The sequence below is a fragment of the Atractosteus spatula genome, chromosome 8 (genome assembly GCF_055471065.1).
Source record: "Atractosteus spatula isolate fAtrSpa1 chromosome 8, fAtrSpa1.hap1, whole genome shotgun sequence".
Taxonomy (NCBI): Eukaryota; Metazoa; Chordata; class Actinopteri; order Semionotiformes; family Lepisosteidae; genus Atractosteus; species Atractosteus spatula.
The window spans coordinates 7,290,549-7,313,093 of NC_142713.1; the positions used below are offsets into that span (position 1 = coordinate 7,290,549).

Consider the following 22,545-nt stretch of genomic DNA (forward strand, 5'->3'; position numbering starts at 1 on the left):
GGGCAGAGTCAGTAATCAGCTGTGAGTGGATACAATATTTTGTTTGGATTTTGTAGCTTCAAGTCATGTACTAAATGGCGGCAGTGTCCACAGTGGACATTAACAATTCTTGACAGCTCACATTTTAGTTGGCGGAACAGAAGTGATATGTGTTAACCACCACACACGCTGTACATGAGGAATGGAGCAAAACAACGAAAGAAAAAAAACGCCTTTGTGAAGAAATACAAATCAGGAGAATTTGTGAAGGGGAATCTGTACCATTAATGCATCTTTAATAGTCAGTCATCTTCATAGAACAAGATGGAGTTCTAACCTTCATTACATTTTTAGTTTCAGTTATCACCCAGCACATTCATATCAGAATGACACTGATATGTATTCTGTTGTGTATTAATATGATCATATTGTAGTATTATTAAATATCTTCTATCTTTTAAATGAAACAATATATTATGTTTTCATAGATAGTGTTATTATTGTAGTCTACAAAATATCAGTATTTTGAAGGGTTTCATAGTTAAAATAGGGAAAATCTTTTTCTTCATTTACAACCATCTTGAGCTGGGCGATTCATCATCTGAGTTTCTGCACTTCAGTTGACAGTATTGGATCTAGTTTCACAGTATGCGTCACTGGTACTACTTTTTTAGCAGGCATGACAGTGTTTAAGAAAGCCACATATGCGAAGACAAAAGTGCAATGCTGACAATCTTTTTGTCAAAAGAGCCACAGAGAATTATGTACAGCATGGCAGCTTATTTCAGTTCACAGAAACAAAAAGGATTCCTGCAGAAATTAATACGAAACAGACGTAGTCATACAACACTAGGTGCTTTGGCTATTGTCAATTACAGAACTTGTTGTTAATGTACCAAAGTCTAATAAAAAGGGTTGATTGATGTCACTGGAGCACAATTTTTTGCTTTTTGCTTCTTATTGCAGGTGCAGGTGGACACATTTCGAGTTTCTTGCACCATGAAACCTTAAACGGCATCTTAAATAAGCACATTGTTAATTGATATACAGCACTTTCAATAAAACGTTGATACGCAGTATATTTTTTAAATCAGTGCATTTGGACTCGGCGGGGGAAAATTATTTTCTATGAGTTTTGCCATGTATATTTTTTTTCTTCGTTATTTAGTTCATGACACTCAAAGCCTTCTGGTGATTTGTTAGAAGTGAAATTACAGGACAGGCTCAGAAGGCAGCTATTACTGTACTTGAAAAGGCTAATGATAGGTTGCTAGGATAGTTTCCTTCCACAAAGCTTTGGCATTCTTTTCAGTCACTACTGTCATATGGTTTGTGACCTTTAGGTGGTTGTGCTGGAGGGTAAAAAAAAAAGACTTCAAAGTTGAGAATACAGTCTCCCAGTTTCTCCCATAGGTATTTTATGAAACTACAAGGAAGGACGGGTAGACTTAACAGCTCTTTATTTTTAAAAGATTTCCCTAATTTTGTGACATACGTAACCGATGTCTGAATGGAGAGAAGAATGTTGCTGATAAACCTACACTGCAATTTTGTTTTCACTTATGTAAAGTCAAATAAGACTTAACTTCGGACAAGTTCTTTTTAGTATTTTAGGTTAAACCACAGAAGTCGTAATGTTCGCATTCTTTAGGTTGTCAGTATACCTTTTTGAATAATGAAATGCGTGTTTTAATAGACAGTCAATATGATTTGAATTTTTATGGCATACTCCTTCCAATGTAAAGCTATTTGTGTATGTTATTATCCTTTATATACATAAAATACTTGGTATGCAATTTACTGGATTCTTTACTCATATTTAACTGTGTGTACTAGTATGCTGTATTTTTGTCATTTAGTAATGCTGTGGGTCTTTGTGATTTTGCCCAGGAAACCACAAGTCATAATTCAAAACAGGATGCTTTGCACTTGGTCAGACTCTGACCAAAGAGCATCTTTTTAGTTTTGTGTATCTGTGTCAACATCTCCTGTATAGTCACTGACTGCTCCATTCCTGTAATTTATTTAACAAATATGAATGGCTTAGTATTTCCTGTTGCCATTGTGGAACCTAGCACTGAAGCTTTATCTGTTTAAAAAGTTCCTTTAAAGCCTGTTCCTTTAGTTTTTCATGTACTGTATTGCACAGTGCCTTGGCTTATACAGATCCTGGACCCATAAGAAAGAACAACACTTTAAAATTGGATTTTTTTTATCACTGTATACACGTGTCCTGTTTGGAATTAACAGTTGTTTAAGACTTGCCTTTAAAACTACAAGTGATATTTTGTACAGGGCAAATGAGCTCCTACTGACATGGTGCTCCAACGTGTCCACCTGTTGAAGCCTTTCATCTTGTGATGCGTTGCAAGCGTTATGGTGCCTTTTAAGAAGGCACCAGATGGAGGAATCGTTTATCTCTTACAGATGTGATTACAAGTCTGCAAACTCCCGTGAAGTCAGATGAGTCTCTGTTTCGCAGAAAGCCCTGGGCCTGTAAAGTCCAGTCTGCCCTGCTCACACTCTGCCACTTGTGCACTGTTGCTTTAGGGCACAAGTGGCAGAGTCACTAGATAAGGATATAGGACGATACCTTGGACATAGGGTGACCGTGTCTTTTCATGTCCACTGACTCTTCGAGAAACAGAATCTTTTCATATGCAAACTCAAAATTCACCTTTTTGCTAGAGCCCATGTCTGATTGCCCTGCCTTCTCTCTTATATGTTATTTTTTTCCTTTTCCTTTTTATTGTATGATTTTTGGCTTTTTCTTTATCACTACTATATACACAGTGTCCTTGAGTTTGGTAAGGTCCGTTCTTTGTTTTTAACTTTTTATTTCACGATTTACAAATACAACATAATACAAAATAAGAAGAGTTTACTGCTTTCATCTTTTGTTTTTCGGTTATATGATGTATTTTTGGTTTATCAAATTAACTATTTACATTACGCCAGCAGAGATGAGAGGTTACATTTAGAAATATAGTCAGGAAAAACACTACAAATAACCAACAATCTCGACAAAAGGCTGCTTCATCCTCTTTCACAGAACAAAATCAGGTGTCAGTGGGGCTACAAACCCAATCCAGGCTTGCCAGTATTTGCTAAACCTTTCCACTTGTAACCTAAGAGAAAAGGTGATCTTTTCCATTATATAAATCTCCGCCACAGCATTGATCCACTGTTCTGGTGTTGGGGGCTCTTTAGTAAACTGTTTTCTTGTGATCGTTTTATTACTGGTAGCTAAAAGCATTCCTAGTATATATATGCTTTGGTGAGGTACTTTCTAAATAAAAGTTCTTCTTCTTCCTCTTCCTGCTCTTGGTGTTGTTGTTTTCGTTGTCATATACTCTGTCCTCTGCAGGGGCTGTACATCTTGGTTAGCTGACAGGGAGTGTGATGTATCCCGTGCCCAAGTCTTACTGTGGTGTAATATGTGACTCGTCTTCCCTGCACGCAGGTCATGAAGACGTACCACATGTACCACACCGAGAGCATCAGTGCCGAGTGCAAGCTGAAGGAGGCGGAGAAACAGGAGGGAAAGCAAATCGGGCGATCGGGAGACCCTGTCTTCAGCATCCGCATGGAGGAGAAGCACCAGAGACGCAGCTCTGTCAAGAAGATCGAGAAGATGAAGGAGAAAGTAGGAAGCTTCCCCCCACATTAAGACAAAGTGCAGTTCCACCGGGGCCTAACTTGACCAGTTTCTTCGGCGGACCCCTTTTGTTAGTTTGTTTCACAGAATGATGGAGGGTTCATGTCATCAAACTGCCTTACAAACTCTCCGAACAATGGTAGAGCAGAACACTTAAAGTATGGATCAGCAGCATGAGTCATTGGTCATTCTACATTTTTAGATCTCGCTGTAAAGAAATGACTAAATAGAATGGCTTACTTGGCAGTGACTAATGCTGTTTTGATCGTCGGGGAAGGAGGAAGTTGCTAAAAGGCTGGCTAGTCTATTCCAGCATCCTGGAAGAGAGACCTTTCCTCCTGAGGAGAAATGAGTGTTAGGGGATGACTTGTGTTCTCAGAACTCCTATTATCAATTACCTCCCCATGCTGAACCATCATAAAGCCATGCAGGACCAAAAAAGGGAACAACAGTGCGTTAACCTAAGAGATGTTTGTTTGAGGCAGTTTTTTTTTTTTCCAGTGGCCAGTAAAACATCAGACATCCGTGTGTAGCCCAGCTCACTCTAACTTTATTCCAGTACCAAGATACTTATGTTTCTCCGAGTGACATATTTACAAGACTTGAGGATCTTCACAATTTAATCTGATCTAGCATGTTGACAATAGTACCTAATAATCTGATTTAGCTGTGATTTCTCACTTAATCCTGTTTTAAAACAATACAGGGATATTTCAATAAGTATAATAGCATAGGCCTGCTGAAATAATACTTTTTATATCATAGTTTCTCAGCATAATCCCCCTGCATAGAAATACATTTGTCTTGTCTTCCTGTATGTTGTGCTTTTTAAGGACCAGAGAATTCTTTCAGTTCATGTCATAGTCTATACTGTAAAGGTATAGTTAATAATAATCAGCTAAACCAGTTTCTTGCAATATTGCATGATTGGCGAATTTAAGAACACCAGTCATGATAACAATTTAAACTTATTTAAAAGTGAGAAGTAATAAGTCAGATAAGAAGACTTACATTAAATCAAGCTCCATTTTAAAGTCACCAGATACAGTATACTACTGAGAGTTTAATTTTGAAATACTTTTAAGAAGAGTTTGAAACATTCTCTAGTGAAATTCAGGATATACAGTATATAGATAGGAGAGTAATGAGTGTTACTGTACATTTTGAAGACCTTTTGTCATTTTTTTCTCTCAACATCAAATTGTTGCTAAAACCATTATTAAATAAGCACTGCCAAACCATAAACCCTTGACTTTAGCCAAAGTTAGTTTCATCTCATATGGCTTAAGAAGACCCTGTGAGATGGATTATGTTCTTTTCCTAATTTCCAGTTATCCAGTATCAGATTTTGCACTCATTTGATATTGGAAGGCATTGTAAAATGTACCTAAATTTTCAGTCCATTTTTTAGGCTTTCCAACCATTTGTAAACATTTTTCAGGTTCATGCAGTTTCCTTGACACAGTGTGGACAATTCCCTATGATATTTATCACTAGTCTGCTGTCTTTCCATGTAAAAGAAATAAACTACTATATGGTGTTCCTTGTATACTCTTTTCCTGACGTGCTGAATGTTGGAACCCTGTGTGGGAAATCTGTTCAGAATTTCAAATGCTCAGGTAGCAGTCTTGCGTCATGATAGTGAAAGTGAACTTTGATTTCTAGACAGCTACAAGCAATTACATTCTTTCCTTCTTGAAAATCAAGAAAAATGAAAACATTTCTGGGCCCCGATTAAGGAACAAGTTCGATTGCCACAAATTTATCAGGTTTTTATATACTGTAGGAAAATGGTTTTATCATTTCAATAAAAGTCTATTGTTATCGGACAAAAACCAGATTCTGATGTCATTAAAGGTCTTTTTTAATGGTTTAATCGTCATTTATGTCTTTTTGTTTTTGTCAGCGACAAGCCAAGTACTCCGAAAACAAGCTGAAATCTATCAAAGCACGGAATGAATACCTCCTGACTCTGGAAGCGACAAACTCTTCTGTTTTCAAGTATTATATTCACGATCTGTCTGATTTAATTGATGTAAGTATTGGAAGCCCGCTTGCTGATTTATTTTTAGTAAAGAGTTGCAATAAACTGAAGAGTGCGAATGAATTGTACCTAAATAGACTTCAGGGTTTTCTTCTTCTAACTTTTCAGAAAAAGAAACAGGCCGTCGTTTTCCCAATGAAAGAGCTCATGACCTTCTCAGAATTTTTTACTGTTATACTATTCTGAGTAGTATCAGCACTCGCAAATCATAAGTCCAGCTTCATTATGTGAAGGACGTTTTGAGAACATTTACTCCAGTATCAAAAAGTATGACCAGTGATGTTTCCCACTCTACAGCTGGATGTCTTTTCCCATTCTGTAATTATAGTGTTTTAACTTCGTGATACTTTTTCTGCATTTATTGACATTCCCGTTTATCAGAATGGGTATCATGAAAGCCTCTAATGGAAGCCAAAAAACTTTTTTTTTTTAAATACGATCGTATCAGAACTGTGTCAGGCCCTATGCATGTATCAGATGTTATTGATCCTTTTATGCTCTTTAGAACATTTTTAAGATTAAAACTGTTTAGGTGCTCCTTAAGTAAAGAAAATGTAATGAGTATTGATTTTTGCTGTTCTTAGACTGATCTGTTCACATTTGAGTAAGGGATAATGTGTTTTTTTGCAACTATATTAGCTGGGCATTCCCATCTATAAGTTTATCTGCACCCCACCCCAGTACCAATTGATAGGTTAAAGTATTCAGCAGTCCTTTATACAGCAGTTGGCATTTAATGGAAAGAGTCCTTCCCGAAGGATATACCAGTTACTGTTAAAATATAGTCTTATCCCTCTCTGGCCAGGCTTAGATGAGTCATTGGATACTCCCTTAAAGAACTATTTTCTCTTTTAAGATGAACCTGGCTTTATTCCCTTTCTTTACTTAAAAAGTGTCACATTGGTATCATATGAGACTGTAAATTGAGTACAAAGAGAGAGAATACAGTAACTTACTGTAGGTTATTGGCAGGTATGGAAATCTTTGCCCTAAGGTTTTTGCTTTGAAAGTTGGCTCCACATACTGCTTCATAGTAGGAACTACTCAAGATCTTTTTACTACAATACTTCACTAAATGATTCATGCAGCCTGAATGACTCACTCAGATTAGTGAGTTGCCAAAGTAGATATAAATTATACATCTGTAAAAATATTCTAAAAACCTAAATTATTAAATCATTTCTATTGGAGTGTAGTGAGTTGATTTCTGCCTCGTGCCATAAATACTCTAAATACACAGTGTTTTCAGAACACAGTGTCATCCGGAGTGTCACGCCTACGTGTGTAATTCTAAAACTAAATATAATAGAGCTAGTTCATCCGTCCATTTTCTGATAGCATCTAGAATTCAGGGTCGTGGGGAGCCTATCTTGGCAAGCAAGGGGCACAAGGCAGGATACACTCTGGTCAGGACACCAGTCCATCGCAGGGGCACACAGACACAGACAGGCACACGCTCACACCAGGGCCAGTTTTCCCAGAAGCCACTTAACCTGGACTGTGGGAGGAAAGCAGAGCACCCAGAGGAAACCCACACGAACACAGATAGCACCCCAGGTCCGGAATTGAAACCTGGGCCCCAGCACAGCGAGGCAGCAATACTAGCTACTGTGCCACCATACTGCCATTATAGAGCTCTTATAATATTTCATGTTTAAAGAGGATTTGAGGTTGCGTCCCTTATGTCTCATAAGTTCATAGAAATCAGTATGATGGGCTTTAACGTCAAACATGCAAGGCAATTTTTCATTTAGTTTTTTGCCTAATCACTTCATGTTGCTGGTTGGTAGTTTTAGAACATAGAGCACTGTACTGTGCTGGAATTACTGTACATCATCAAACAGCATATCCTCGTAGTTTTACCTTGAGACATTTTTTTTTTGCTTGTCGTGCTTTGAAACAGTTTAAAAGAGAAAGTTAATGAGCGTTATGTCTACCAGAAGTCACAGCCAGCAATAGCAGCATTAAAATTCATTTTTTTTTATCAGCTTCCTCAATACACATTTGCAGATGGAAAGACACTGTGAAAGCAGCATTAATTAGTTTGGCATCTGATTATTCTCGAGTTTTTTTTTAAAGCAGTAGAATGGCTTTGCGCTTTTCTGATACCTGGTTTGTAAGAGAACATGTTTTTTACATGTTCATATTTTATTTTATTTTTTCTCGGCCTTGCTTTGCAACATTTGTAGGTCACTTTAAGGCATTACTTGGTTTAAACCTGGGAAATCAGTTAAATTAAAGTAATTTAATTTAGGAGATATGAATGAAAAGAGAAAGTCTACAGTATTCAGGGACCAGAGCTGGGGAGACATGCATAACAAAATATTTGACAATACGTTTTTATAATGAAACCATTGGCAGAGTTTTGAAATAGAAGCACTGGTGTATTACTAAAGTGTCATCTTATTTTCACTAACTGATGAAAGTACACCATTGCATTCGTGTGCAACCATTCAGATCACTACCTAATTCGGAATTCAACAGCCGCTCCCCTCCCCATAAAAGTGAACTCTGGGATACCGAGTGTGACGCCACCTGCAAATCTGAGGTCATGGATCTCTCCTGGAATAGAGTGACTTTCTCTCTTCAGGTGAGGGGGGAACAGCTGCCCCGAGGGGAGGATTTTAAGTAACTTGGGGTCTTGTTCACAAGTTGAGGATAGAGCAGGTGTGAGATTGACCAGTGGATTGGTGCAGTGGCTGCAGGAATGCGGACTCTGTACCCGAACCATGATGTTGAAGCGGGAGCTGAGTTTTTCAAACAAAGCTCTCAGTTTTCCGGTCGATCCAGAACTCTCCGGATCTTTCCGGTCGATCCGGTCTACTCTCAACTCGTGAACAAGACCCCAATCACTTCAACTCCTCCACTTGGGGCAGCCGTGACCCCCTTAGCTTGAGAAAGAGAAAGCCACTCTTTTCCAGGAGACGACCATGACCATGGGGAACCATGGGAGCTGCGTATCCCAGAATTAATTTTTATGGGGATTGGGGAAAGGGAAGTCTGGTCTGCCCTCTCCAAGTTTAAGTAGGGCTGCTGGGTTTCCCCCTGCTAGGTTTACTGTCCATGACAAGTCGAGGAGCTCGGCAATCTGGGACGACCTTGGGGCAGAATTCCTGCTCCTCCAGATCAAGAGGAGCCAGTTGAGGTGGTTCGGACATCCGGTGAGGATGATTCCTGGGCGCCTCCAGCTGGAAGTGTATTGGGTACAGCCCACTGGGGAGAGACTCCAGAGCTGGCCTGGGGACGCCCTGGGAGTCCCACAGGAGGAGCTGGAGACTGTTTATGGGGAAAGGGAAGTCTGGAAGTCTGCCCTGCTCAGCCTGTTACCACCGCAGCCCTCACCAGGAATAAGCGGTTAAAAGATGGATGGATGGATGGGATACATATTGTTCTTCGGACTCACGTTAGTTTAGCTGGCAGGCCACTGCACATCTAAAGCAGAAAATCATTTCAAAATACAGACTTAATCGCTCTAACCACATTGTTGGCCAGATGACAGTAGGCTGTTTCTCCTCCAGATTCTTTATTATAGAGTCAGCTTACTCCACCAAGAGAATATGAGCTAGCCAGCTGTTTCCTGTATAGACCGGTAGATTCATATTGTGCTTCATAGTGGCCAGCAGGCCATTAGCAGGAACTTCATATGCTTCCCTCTGATCCTGACTGTAACTTCAGCAGACTCCTCAGGCAGCGCCTGCCTGCCATTATCTGAGTGGAATAGTCCTATCCTTCTTGTTACTCATCAGAATATTGTTTCCTGCCCCGGTGGCAGGCGGGTTAGGTCAAGGGAACTTCGGTGTTGTGTGATTATGAAAGTGAGAATGTTTTGATTAGAAAATTGCAATGATCATTCAAGGCAAACTTGGTGTACGAAGGTGCACGCAGGTAAGTAAGTGGAAGCGAAATGTGTTGGTAGACATCATAATTAAAACAGGAATTTTGTAAACAAGCACAGGCTTAATGTTTTTGTAGACCCCTTCTCTATATACTGAAGCACTATATTTACTGTAGAAAATATGATCTCCATTTTCAAGACGTTTGCCTTTGGATTTCTTTAAAGTCTGAAATGAACAGAATTCAGAAACAGATTTTGCGTGCTTTGTGCTGTTCCCACATAAAGATTAGTCTGGTAGTCTGTGACGTTGTTGCAGCGAATTGAAATCGCTGACTGGAGATTACGCCTTGGCAACAGTGAGAGGTTTAGTATGGAGAAGACATGTTCTTGCAAGTGGATCTGGTGTATGAGTTAGTTGGTTGCACTTTTTATGTACTCTGCCACGGGATAGAATTTCAAATGTGTCTTGCAGGAGTGCAGTGCTTTATGCTTTGGTGTGCTTTTGCTAGGTATGATTTTGCACAGATTTGCTGGAGGTAGGCACACGTTCATTAAAATCTCTTGCAGGCCAGCATCTACTGAAGGTACATTCTACAGAGAGGTTTTCAATGGCACGTACACTAGGATAAGCAGGTTCTGTCTCAGTTGTCCATTGTCTGGTGACCCGGTTTGCATGTGGTTTGTTGCAGTCTGCCCATAACGCATTGAACAGAGTAAACTGTAAACCCCAGCATGATGATCTGGGTGCCCTGGATTCTTGAAAAACACATTTATTTCTAACAAGAGCTACCTGCGACACTGCTTTCACATGGAATAATGTTCTATTTTGTAGTGTTACTAGGGAAACCTGAAAAGGGCACAATGCGCTTGCCTTTTGTGGTTTCTATGTTCCCATAAAGGCTTAACTAAAGGTTGATATTGCTGAAGGAGAATTGAATTTGACCTAGCTGTGCTTGAAATTTCATCTTTTCTTCAAAGCTTTTGTAAGACATCAGCTATGTGTTTATTTTAGTTGCCAGGATTATCTGGTATTTTATTATATGCTCTGGTGGGCTGCTGACAATGTGTGACCTCTCATCATACACCGAAATGTGGGGAAGCAGAAAGCTAACTGGTTGGCAGCTTCAATAATATCTATGTTGCATACAGTATATGTTGGGTGTATACAGTATGTTGCACCACCATTTGACTAAGCTCTTTGACAAGATATCTCCCAGGCTCCTGGAATCAGTTAATCAGACAGGTGGAGTCGCTTCAAAACACAAGTAGATGCAAGGAAATCATAGGCGCCTGTGTTATAAATGCTTGCTAATGATGCACCCTTTGTTTAAAGAACTGTTAGTTCTATCCCTCCACCTCAGAGTTTTCCCTAATAAAGTACATCGCTGATGTTATAATCTGCTTAACCTAGATTTCACCTATCATTTATAGCAATGCCAAACATATGATGTCAGTTCTGTTTGAATTGGTTAGTCAGCTCCCAATTATAAACCCTATTCATTTTAAATTCAGTATCTTGTGGTTCAATGTCTTGTTGTGGATTAAACTTTATTTTAAAAATAAAAATTCTCTGAAGATGATGATTCTTTCCTTCTCTATGTCTAGTGCTGTGATTTGGGGTACCATGCTAGTCTGAACCGGGCACTACGGACCTATCTCTCTGCTGAATACAACTTAGAGACTTCGCGGCACGAGGGTCTGGACATCATTGAGAACGCTGTGGACAGCCTGGACCCGCGCAGCGACAGGCAGAGGTTCATGGAAATGTACCCCACTGCCTTCTGCCCTCCTGTCAAGTTTGAGTTCCAGTCCCACATGGGGGATGAGGTCAGTTCAGTGTCAAATGTAAGGAACTTTGTCCTGTGCATTGTGCTGCATTAGGTTTTAGAATATAAGGGACTCTGTTCTGTACCTCCTACTTTAGTGGTTTATTAGAATATAAAGAACTCTGTCCTCTTCCTCATACTTCAGTGAGTTATTAGAATATAAGGAATATAACGTACTTTGTCCTATACCTTGTACTGCATTAAGTTTTAGAATATAAGGAGCTCTGTACTGTACACCATACTGTAATGGGTTATTGGAATCTAAGCAACTCTGTCCTGTACCTCCTACTGCAATGGGTTTTTAGAATATAAGGAACTCTGTCTTGTACCTCCTACTTCAGTAGGTTATTAGAATGTACAGTAAGCAGCTGTGTCCTGTACCTGCTACTGCAGTGGGTTATTAGATTAAAAGGAATACAGTATAAGAGACTCTGTCCTGCACATCGTACTGCACTCTGTTGTTGTATAGATAGATACCATAGTGCCTGAGAGCAGTCTTCAGCCCCATTGCTTTGGTCTTGCCTCCTTCTCTCTGTTTTTTGCTCTTTCCCACGATTTCTAGCAGCACCAACAAACATTGATGTTCACAGCAACACTGCAGTTTTTGTTGAGCTTTTTATTAAGGTGACATCTTGACAGTTGCAATCAGTTGGTCTTGGTATGGAAAGAAGATTGAATTGTTTAACCTAGACAGTCCATGATAGATTTGACAGCTGATGGGGAGTAATTTCTGAGTCTATGAATATAAATATTCTGTGTGTTCTCATCAAATGGTTGGTATCAGTGATAAGGGAGACTCGTCAATCTGCAGTATTTTTTTCAATTCATTGTTGAAAATGTTATTGTAAGATTGGCAGAGTGGGCAGTGAGAGCCGAATATATGATTTTGAAATTAGATTATTAAAGGTAAGTTATTAAAATGTAGTTATAAGAAGACCTTTTTTATGCAGATACTGATTCTTGGTGTTCTGAGTCATTGGTATTCGTACCGTATTGTAATCTACTACTGTATTTTGAAGTTTTAATGTACTTGGATTATTTTGTAAAGCTGTAGTTGTAGTCTGTAGTTGTTCTTCAGCTTTGTACTTGTATTTACAGGGATGAAAGTAGATGAAAATCCGCTACAGGTAAAAGCTCACCTTTGTAAAAGAGTGCCCCCCTCTTATCCTGTCAGGTGTGTCAGATCACTGCCCAGCCACCTGTCCAAGCAGAGCTCATGTTGCGGTTCCAGCAGTTGCAGTCCCGCCTGACGACACTTAAAATCGAGAATGAAGAGGTAAGACGCGACAGACGAGTCCACCAAGCTTGTGTGCTCTTTCATCGGGCGTACTGTATCAGCAAGCCCCGGCTGATGCCTTCAGGAAAAGAAACAGACACTGTTCCCTGTTTGGCATTCCATTTGCTTGTGTTTTAAAGGGGAGCTGCAAAGCTATTTTCATATTTTAAGGTTAGAAAGAATCAGCATTGATGAGTACATTTCAAAACCACAGTAAAAGTAATATGTACACAGTAATTTAGAAAACCTCCAGTCCACAAAATATACAAAATTTCCAGATATGTGCAGCACCATGTTCTGCAAGGCAACAAAATGTCCACTGAGCAAAAGCGGCCCTATGACATTGTAAACAAGCAGGCTTGCGAGTACATCTCTTTTAATCCAGTAGAAATATTGCTCTCGATTTCTGAGATGGTTTTAAAAGTTGATAAATAGAACTTACTTGTTAACTCTGCAGGCAGATCAAGTTGGAACATTTCTGCGGTGAAATGTCTGCCGCACTACCTGTACTCATTCACTCGTGCTTCACAGTACATCAGTCACCACAGTGACTAGTGAGTAGGAAGGGCCGTGAACTCGAATGCAGGCTTGTGACAGTACTTTCTCAAAATACGCCAAAGGTTTTGTGGTTAATTCAAATGTTTGTAATTGTTTGTAATTGAATGTATTTTGTTACCGAGATTTAATAACCAGTCTGAGGAATTGAGACTGCAGTTCCTCTTTAATATGGGTTTGCTCCTATAATCCTTGAATGCCGTAGTGATTCCATTTGGCTTATAATCACTTGAAACAAAGATGATCCTGGTGGGAGAATGTTCAGTGGAGTTTGACTGAAACTGTGTGAAACAGGGATTTGTTTGAACAAATAGACTGCCTGATGACTTCAGCTGTGTTTGCACTAAACATTGGATTGAAGCCCTTATTATGTTGACCGGTGTTTTTGTTTTAACATCAGCTTTTAATTACTTACTGTATGTAACTCCATGCTAATTGTGTGCAGGCCAGCTTGTTGTCATACTGGGATTCTTTATTGGGAATTGTTTTCCCTGGATTTGTCTCCTGACCCAGTGCTTTACCTTACAGTTGGGAAAACTGTCAATCGAAATCTTCTGTATTTCTGTTAAAAAGGGTAATTTGTGCAGCATGGTTATTTGCTTGCCAGCATGGATTTTCAGTTTTGAATTTACTGTAATTGTTGTCTTGTCTGAAGTTGTTCCGAGATTACCGTCTTGATACTGATTGTCCAGAGCACAGCTTTTAATTACTCTCAGCACCATACTGAGATCTGAGAGGTGAAGAAGCTGCAATTTGCTAAAATTAGTGCTGTCGCTGCCCTCTCAGCTAGGTACATTTTGCCTTGAATGTCTAGTGATTTATTTTTTTATCATATTTTCACATATCCTGTAATGTGAAGCTCATCCGCTATTACGTTTTTAATCTGATGTCGACCAGTAGAGGAAGAAATAGAAAGAAATGATTTTGTCTCCCTGGAGTTCTGTTGAATTTATCCAGGCTTAATCTGCTCGAACTTTTGGATTTTAGTTTGAAAATCTGAACTTCTTCCAGTTTCTTTCCCTTTCCACTTTTTACAAAGCCTTGCATTTTGCGATCTGCTAGAACATAAAGGTCAGTAAGCAAAACATCTGTTACATGTCTTGGAATCTGCACGCCATCTTGGCAGATAAGCAGATCGCACTGATTGAGGAGTGCGCTAGTCATCTGTAAAGCACATTCCCTGGTCTTTGAAGGTCCGGGATTATGATTTATTTTCCATTTCTTCTGTCTGTAAATCTGTTTGCAGTAAATCCTTTAATTGCAGAAACGTACAAATTTCACTTCTTGTTTTTGGATGATGAGTGTATTAAAAGCCATGATGTTCTAAATGAAACAAATCTGCTCATTTTTACTTTTTTGCATTATGTTTACTGAAATTGCTTTTCAGATGCCCTCCAAGATATCATGAGATGATATTCCGTTAATATGAAGGCAGGTTTCTGACAGAGTTAAAAAATATCACATAGTGTGAGCCACATGGTGTGAGTAGGTTGCTGGTTCGTATTACACGGCTGGCAGAGGAATCCTACTCTGTTGGGCCCCTGAGCAAGGTGCTTAACCCCAACTGCTCCAGGGGTGCCGTATTAATGGCTGACCCTGTGCTCTTACCCCAAGCTTCTCTCTCCCTGTCTGTGTGTCTCATGGAGAGCAAGCTGGGGTATGCGAAAAGACAAATTCCTAAAGCAAGAAATTGTAGATGGCCAATAAAGTGATCTTATCTTACGTGCAGTATTCAGATCAAGTACAGTTTTCACTTCTTAAGTGATCACTACCGGATGTGACCTCCTTTAGCTCAAACATAGGCATAAAGAGCATAAAAACAGCCTAAAGATATTTAGGTTTTCCTCTATTAGGTATGTAGGGTAAATAGTGTAGTGATTTTAGTATTTTCTGGTAATTCACATTAACATTTAGTATAGCGCAGCAGCTCCACCAGTGTACAGTAGGTGCACTTTTCCCTTTATGTTTACCTACATATAGGCAATTCTTCATAGGTTCTCCTGTGTTCACATGCTGTCAAATGAGACAAATAACTAAAATTCACCCAGAGAAGAACAGCCTTTGCTCAGTTCCCAGGGGTGCTGTCAGGTATATCGATGGGTGATCTGCACTCTTGTAGCCCCTACATACTTATTTTGGATGATCGCAATATCAGGGCTCCCAGTGATCTCCATTAATCTTTCATGTTGCCTACTGGTCTCATCAGCCACTGCTGTTACTCTGCAGAAGTGGTTCCTTAGGTGGTCCTGTTGAACTGGACCGTCCTGTGCCTGGGTGGTAGCTTGCAATTAAATTTAATGAACTAGCTGCCTCTGTGCTTCTAGGCATACCTTGAACAGTCTTTCTGTCTGATCGCTTCGTGATTTTCTACTGCTGCTTTTGTTCACTTCTGCAATTTCATCTTTCCTTGGAATGTAGCGTCTGCTCACAAAAACGATTTTGTGAGTTTAAATTCACGTTAGTTGGGTAAACTGATCCTGTATACAAAAAAAAAACATTAGATGCTTGTCATGGTTGTTGGATGTAAAAGAATAAATAATTCAAAGCCTTGTCAAGCGCTAATACATTTGACCAACTTAGCGTTTTGTATCATTTTAAATGTGGCCATGGTTGCTTTTTCTCATTAAGTCCTTTGCTCTTTAAAACTGCCTTGCTTGGTGTGAGACCTAGATCTTTTTGAAATTGCGGTATGTTTACCAGTACGTCCTTGGACTGTGGGAGCACCCAGGAGAAACCCATGGAAACAGGCCGAGGACATTTAATCTCCATGCAAACAGCACCCCAGGTCTGGTCTGCCGGGTGACACAGCATTGTTAACCACTGTGCCTCCCCCTTTTCTAAAATTTCTTGCCGTAAAACTCCAGACAAATCATAATACGAGTGACCATTATCATGTACCTACTGGACTGAGATTATTCTACATTTGTTTACATACCACAGATGTGAACCCATGGTCTTGTGGCCTCGAGGCACATAACTGAGCATCAAGAATCCCTTTGTAATTGTATATACTGTAGCAACCAACACTAGTAACCACGATTTTCCTGAATAATATATGATGCTCTAACAGCTTTTTGCTCCAAGCGTTTTTGTCCGCACACCAGTAATGGGATGACAGGTTCGCTCCTTCTGCCTACAGACTGGAGAGTTTGAGACTGGAGAGTTCCCATTGAGAATACTGACACTGGGTCTGGCAGGGCCCTTGGTTCTTTAATCAGTGGCATATTTTCCAGATGAAGAGAGTGTGGTGTTTAGCACCTCTGTCTATGACTGTGGTTCCTGTGTCCCACAGAAGCTAACTGTTCTTGCGACGGTGCTGCCATTTTATAACTAAACCCCAGGAGTGTCACAGTCACCTGTGCTGTTCCTCAGAGGTTGCCTTGAAAAAGCCAAATGAAACAAAATACTGTCACTGGCTGCTGGAAATGTGTAGAAATAAAAGCAACATATAGGTGCTGTAGAATCCTCAATATTTACTGTTCATCTGAAATAATTGATCCAAAGCAGATGCGCTCCAAATGTGCTCATGGCACTACAGATGCTGATCGTGCAACTGGAAGATTTAAGTGTGGATTATGTTTTTGTCCCGTTACCTTATAAATTGTGTTCTCTGACATTCTTTCATCTTATTTACTTTCGCATTCTAATAAAGGAACTTGGCAAGTAAATCTCTGTTTCTATGGATGTCCACACTTAAGTCTTATTTAATGTGGACGTGTGAGATATTGGGGAGACGTGGTGGCATGGTGGTTAGCATTCTTGCCTCGTAGCGTTGGGGCCTCAGGGTTAAGTCTGGACCAGGGGTGTGTAAATTCTTCCTGTGTTCACATTTTCTCCAAGTGCTCCAACATTCCAAAACCATACTAGTAGGTTACTTGGCTTCTGTGAAAATTGGCCCTGCTGCGATTGTGTGTGTGTCCTTGTCTAGACTGGCATCCAGTCCAGGCTGTACACTGGCTCATACCCAGTGTATGGGCAGAGCGGTGGCACTGTGGCTAAGGATCTGCGCCTGTGGCTGGAAGGTTGCTGGTTCAAATCCCGCAGCCGGCAGAGGAATCCTACTCTGTTGGGCCCCTGAGCAAGGCCCTTAACCTCAACTGCTCCAGGGGCGCTGTACAATGGCTGACTCTGTGCTCTGACCCCAGGCTTCTCTCCCTGTCCGTGTGTCTCATGGAGAGCAAGCTGGGGTATGCGAAAAAGACAAATTCCTAATGCAAGAAATTGTATAGGGCTAATAAAGTGATCTTACCCTTTGCTTGCTTGGATAGGCTCCAGCTCCCCCATGACCCCGAATTGGAAGAACGATTAGAAAATGGATGGATGAGTTGCAAGATTTGTAATCACTGGGCGTTTTAAAACTTGGCGCACACCTGCAATTCGTGTATTATACTGGGTGAATGAGAACCTCAAGACATGCTTTTCTGTTTTGACATGCTACAAATTCCCCAGTGCCTTAGAGGGGATTGGAGGAATAGCACATCACTAAAGGCAAAAAGGCACCTCACAAGCGAGAACTGTAGCCTATCAATCCTAACCCTGCCTTCAGCAGCGCTCTGCCTATTGTATGTAGTCTCTTGTAGAATCCATGTCACAGTCAGCCAATGACGTGACCCAGGCTTAAACATATGTCTTGGCCATAGGGCATAACCTGCAAGCTTAAGATGCACACAACATATCTAAGGCAGGCATACACATTGAACAGAATGTACTGTCAAATGGAAGGACTGAGATTAAGTTCATCCATGAAATGTTTTCCATTTTTTGCCTTTTTTTTTTACTTTAGAAAGCTTTCACTAGTGTTCTGTAAGATTTAAAGTTTCCAAGAGGAATGCAGCATACTGTTCTCTCTGGTTATCATGCTGTAGCTTTGGTTTGTTTTACAGCAGGGTAGGAGCGCTGATAAATAAATTTATCGAAGCATTTAAGGCAATTTACTTTTGGAAATATTCTACGGTTAGGTGCAGGATTTCTGTTCCTATTGTAGTGTCTGTTTTCATACAGCACTTTGGGCATTCGTTGCTGGGGCCACAAGGGTCCTGGGGTTCCTGGAATAAAAGTTGGTTTTGTGACTTTTGCTGTTTTGGGCAGTTAAGGTGATCCCACTGGAGGCAGGTATCCAATCAGGAAAAGGTGTGGCAGAGTGTGTTCAGAACAGTCCCCTGCTGTGTGGATTGGCCCGAGAGGATCCTGGAGAGGGCTGCTTAATCCCAATTTCAGATGCCGAGAAATACTCTTGTCTTCAAGCAGCTGCTGTCATTTTTCCAGTTTGTGACTAGAACCTACCAGAACTTAGTAGTTCTTCTATCCTTCCATTGTCAGTCCTTGAGTATCAGAATCATTGTTTGCATTTATATACTGTACCATGACAGCTCCTTCTTAGTGAATTTGTACTGGATAGGCTCATCAGACAGACCTCCATATGCTTCCAGTGCAGTCCATATGTCACTGAGAGGAAACATCTGATGATGCAACTTCACCTCTCAATAGCTACTGTATAACAGCTCCAAACAAGCATTAGTCAAGCTATTGAAAGTCACATTGAGGCTGTGCTGCTGTCCGGTAATTGCAGTCTATTCAAATCTCGAGGTCTAATAAAAGCAGCACGGGTCAGACTCCATTCATGCTGATTGTGTTCCCTGTGGTTTTGAAACACACTTTTCAGCCATTTGGTTTACCTGCCTGTGAGCTGACTGATTGGCTTTAAAAGGTTTTCAACTGAAGAGAATGTTTTCTGACCGATGGAAGTATTTATTAAAACCCAGCTTGGCTATGTGATCATGTGGTCAACGGATAATATGTGGGTTGACAACATATTGACAGCATATTGCTGACCTGAAGGGACAGATTTGGTTTTATCTTGTTTTCTACATCTTCAAAAGCTGGTTCATAAAAGTCTAAGAGCTTTGCTCTATGGAAGCAAAATTCCAGTAACTTACAGTGACATCTAGTGTCTTTGAACTCTTGTGCTGTGGCACTGATAGAGTTTCTCATGACTAATTTTCTATTTTTCAGACCTCCAGCACCAAGAAGTCAATATAGCCACTTACAAAACAATCAGTAGTACATTGCAGTACATTCATAACTTTAATGAGTTATTTAATAAACACAATTTATTCGCATAAGCAGGTACATTTTTAGTTACGTTACGATGGCAATTGACTGACGATGATGCACCAGCTTTATTCAGTCTTAGACATTGTAAATGACACATCATATATGTTTTCCAAATGATCATTTAACGATTCAGTTGAGATGATTAGACACAAAATACTGAAATAAGAAAATGCATGCCATGTCATAAATTTGTGGTACATAAAAATAAGGAAAGGCGGTTTGCAAGTAGAAAGTAAAATGTTCAGTGAAAGAGAGCTCAAAGTAAGGTATATTGTCACATTACTCTCAATAACCACTTATCCAATTCAGGGTCTCAATGTACTGGGAAGCATTGGTTGCAAGGCAGGAGACACCCTGTAGGGGGTTACAGTCCATCACAGGACACACACACTCGCACCAGGGGCAGTTTTTCCAGAAGCCAGTTAACCTTCCAGCATTTCCTTGGACTGTGGGACAAAATGGAGCACCCGGGGGGAATCCCACATTAACACTGGTATTTCTGCATGAAAGAACCATTTCCTAATCCATGAAATTGACGTTGACAGACACATATTGATGAGCCTTTTGTATTAAGTTGGGAAATAATTCTTTATTCCAAACTTCATCTATGTACATTCCTCTACTGCTTTCTTTTCCGTAGTGCTTGTACTGTCTGTTTCCACGTCAGGTTCTTACACATCATCAAATGTATATAAATAGGACTGAATCTTAATGGAAGGGTATCCACATCCAAACTGGACCTTTGTCTAGGATCTAATATCCTTGCTGTCTTCAGAAATCTGTGAAACTGATTGACTGAAATGTCTTCTTTTTTTTAAATGATCTGGGTTGTAGTACAGTATATGGTACATTCAGTTTTTCACCCACTTCACTCTTTAAAACAGGCTCTAAGGCTGTTTATTGTGCTATCATTCCGTCTGTGCTAAGACTTGGTATGCATTTCTTAATTCCTCAATCTATTTTCTATTTTGTGGACCCTATTCTTTAAGGGGTGTAATTCCTGTTGAGCAGTGTTTAAAAACTTTTTTTGTGATGCAATCAGCTTGTCTACTATGAGGAAATAATTTTCTCAAATATTATTGGGTGATTATGGGAGCATTATATACATTATATATCAACTGTACTGAATTGAACTGTACTGGCAACATGCCTCAAATTATGTATTTCTTTGCCCTGATCATATAACTGGCATTATCTAAGATAAATCAGTCATGTTTTATGTTTAAAATCCACTTCAAATGTTTCATGATGCCATGTCCCACTGACAAGCAATTCATGGAATGCGGTTAAATAATATCTGCTAGAATTAATGTCAGTTAATGAGCATGTGATTATTCAAGTTAAACAAAAATGTGCAAACATAGAGATCTGTGCCAGAGTAAACGTGTCAGCAACTACAGGTATGCTGTCAGAGATTTTAATCAGTTTTTTAATTGTGTTTTGTTCAAATCAAAGGCAAAATTCTTCTTTCTGAGTGGACATGCTATTGGAATTGCACACCATGAATTATGTGTCCACTCTTTTCAGGAGAACATTAACACAGAGCAGTGCCTCTCTTAATCCATACAGTATAGCTTCCTAGTGATCCTAACATTCTTTCCCTTGTGTGTTTTTTCAAGGGGACTGCCTCTGACCTGTGTGAATCTCAGCCCTTCATTTTGTGTCTTTTTGTGATTTTAAATGATGGTGTAATTTGTTATCTTTTAAGTGTGGTCCAATGATAAATTGCAGGTTTTGAAAAATAAGGTACATCTGTCAGTGGACAGTACACGAGGCGGCTCATGTTTTGTTCTTTCACCTGAAAACAAAAATTGCCTTTTGATTTAGTTTGTGCATCCGTTTTTAATATTGTATCAATTTCTTGATTCGCACAGTTATGAGTTTCAGATTTTAATTTTTAATTGGATAATTGATCACAGTTCCTCAGTTCCTGCTGATAATCTAATGGTTTCTGAGATGAAAGTGCCTGTTGGAATGATAACAGTTGAACGGTAGCTGAGGAGGTGTTCAGAATTAAGGCTCAAGGCCGTAATCATTGAAGCTAAACTGGAATTGATAATCTCCTGTCTCTGATACAGTATATTTATTTCTCAGCAGTCTGTGAACTGATGGTTCTTGGCTGTTGTTATAGTGAATGGATTTGTTTTACAGATTAAGAAGGATTAGCAGTTTTTCTAAAGCATGTTATACAATATGTCTGTCCCTCTAATTGTGTAATGAGAAGAATGACCATTATGAGGGGTTATAAGAAGAGCGGAATATACTATTTCTGCCTTTTAACATGTCTGTTTTCATGTCTAGTTTTCCAAGAAACATGTCTCCTGGAGGTTTTGTATTAAGGCCCACAGACAAGGTTTTGTCTTCAACTAACCATGATGCTGCCTGCATATTTCCATAATTGCCTTTTGTTGGAATATAAATATTTTTGCACGCGGCAGATTAAAATCAACAGTTTAGAGTGCATTGTTTCTGCTGTGTTTATTCCTCTCTAGTGTATCTGGGTATGAGCAACTATTCCACATCAGGGAGTCAGACTTACAGTATCATGCCAGTCTGTTCAGATCTGCCTTTTTCTTTATTCTCGCGCACATAATTACAGATGCTTTAGGTGTAAACAAGGATTGTTTGAAAAATAAAATGAAGCAGTAAGTTTGTACTGCTTGTTTGTTGCTATAGCTGGTCAAACCCACAGTGGGTTAAGGATAGTGAACGTCAGAATATAATTCTCTCACACTGGCAATGCACCTAATTACTGTGTTGCTCAATGTTTATTACACAAGTAGTTGGAAACATTCCCCACTCAGTGATAAAATGTTGGATTGATCCTTGAGATAAGGAGCATTCTGTTTCAAAACATGGATCTCTCAATTATTTAAATGTCAAACCAGGCAATTTGTTGATTTTTCACAAAAATGCCCTTTCGTTGTTTTTATCACCTTTTATCATAAATCCGATTATGATCATTCGGTGAGTTTCGATTTATTATGCACACGTGAAAAGGGGAAATATTCACAGGCTGGAATTTCAAATAAGTACATATGGAGCAAAAGGAACTTGGGTTTTCATGATAAAATACAGCTCTGCTTTGCTGGAGTTTGACAGCTAGATATTTCTCTTCCTGTCCTGAATGTTGCCTTTTATCAGTTTTGTGTTTCTTTTGTTCATTGAAGGGCCTTGAGGTTCCTTAAATAATTAGGTATAAGCCGTATTATGAAAGAAGATTTGCAGTGAAATTGAAGAACTGGTCTTGAAACCACA

The 22,545-nt window shown here is 39.7% G+C and overlaps 1 protein-coding gene across 1 annotated transcript in view; it reads left to right on the forward strand.

Annotated features, from left to right (window-relative positions):
• The window catches only part of srgap1a (SLIT-ROBO Rho GTPase activating protein 1a), a 140,624-nt gene that overhangs the window by 76,737 nt on the left and 41,342 nt on the right, over positions 1 to 22,545 (forward strand). Inside the window, exons 5-8 of the mRNA XM_088923914.1 lie at positions 3,443 to 3,625; positions 5,544 to 5,672; positions 11,122 to 11,343; positions 12,517 to 12,618. Of these exons, the coding sequence (XP_088780040.1) occupies positions 3,443 to 3,625; positions 5,544 to 5,672; positions 11,122 to 11,343; positions 12,517 to 12,618 (636 nt within the window). The remainder of the gene's footprint in view (positions 1 to 3,442; positions 3,626 to 5,543; positions 5,673 to 11,121; positions 11,344 to 12,516; positions 12,619 to 22,545) is intronic.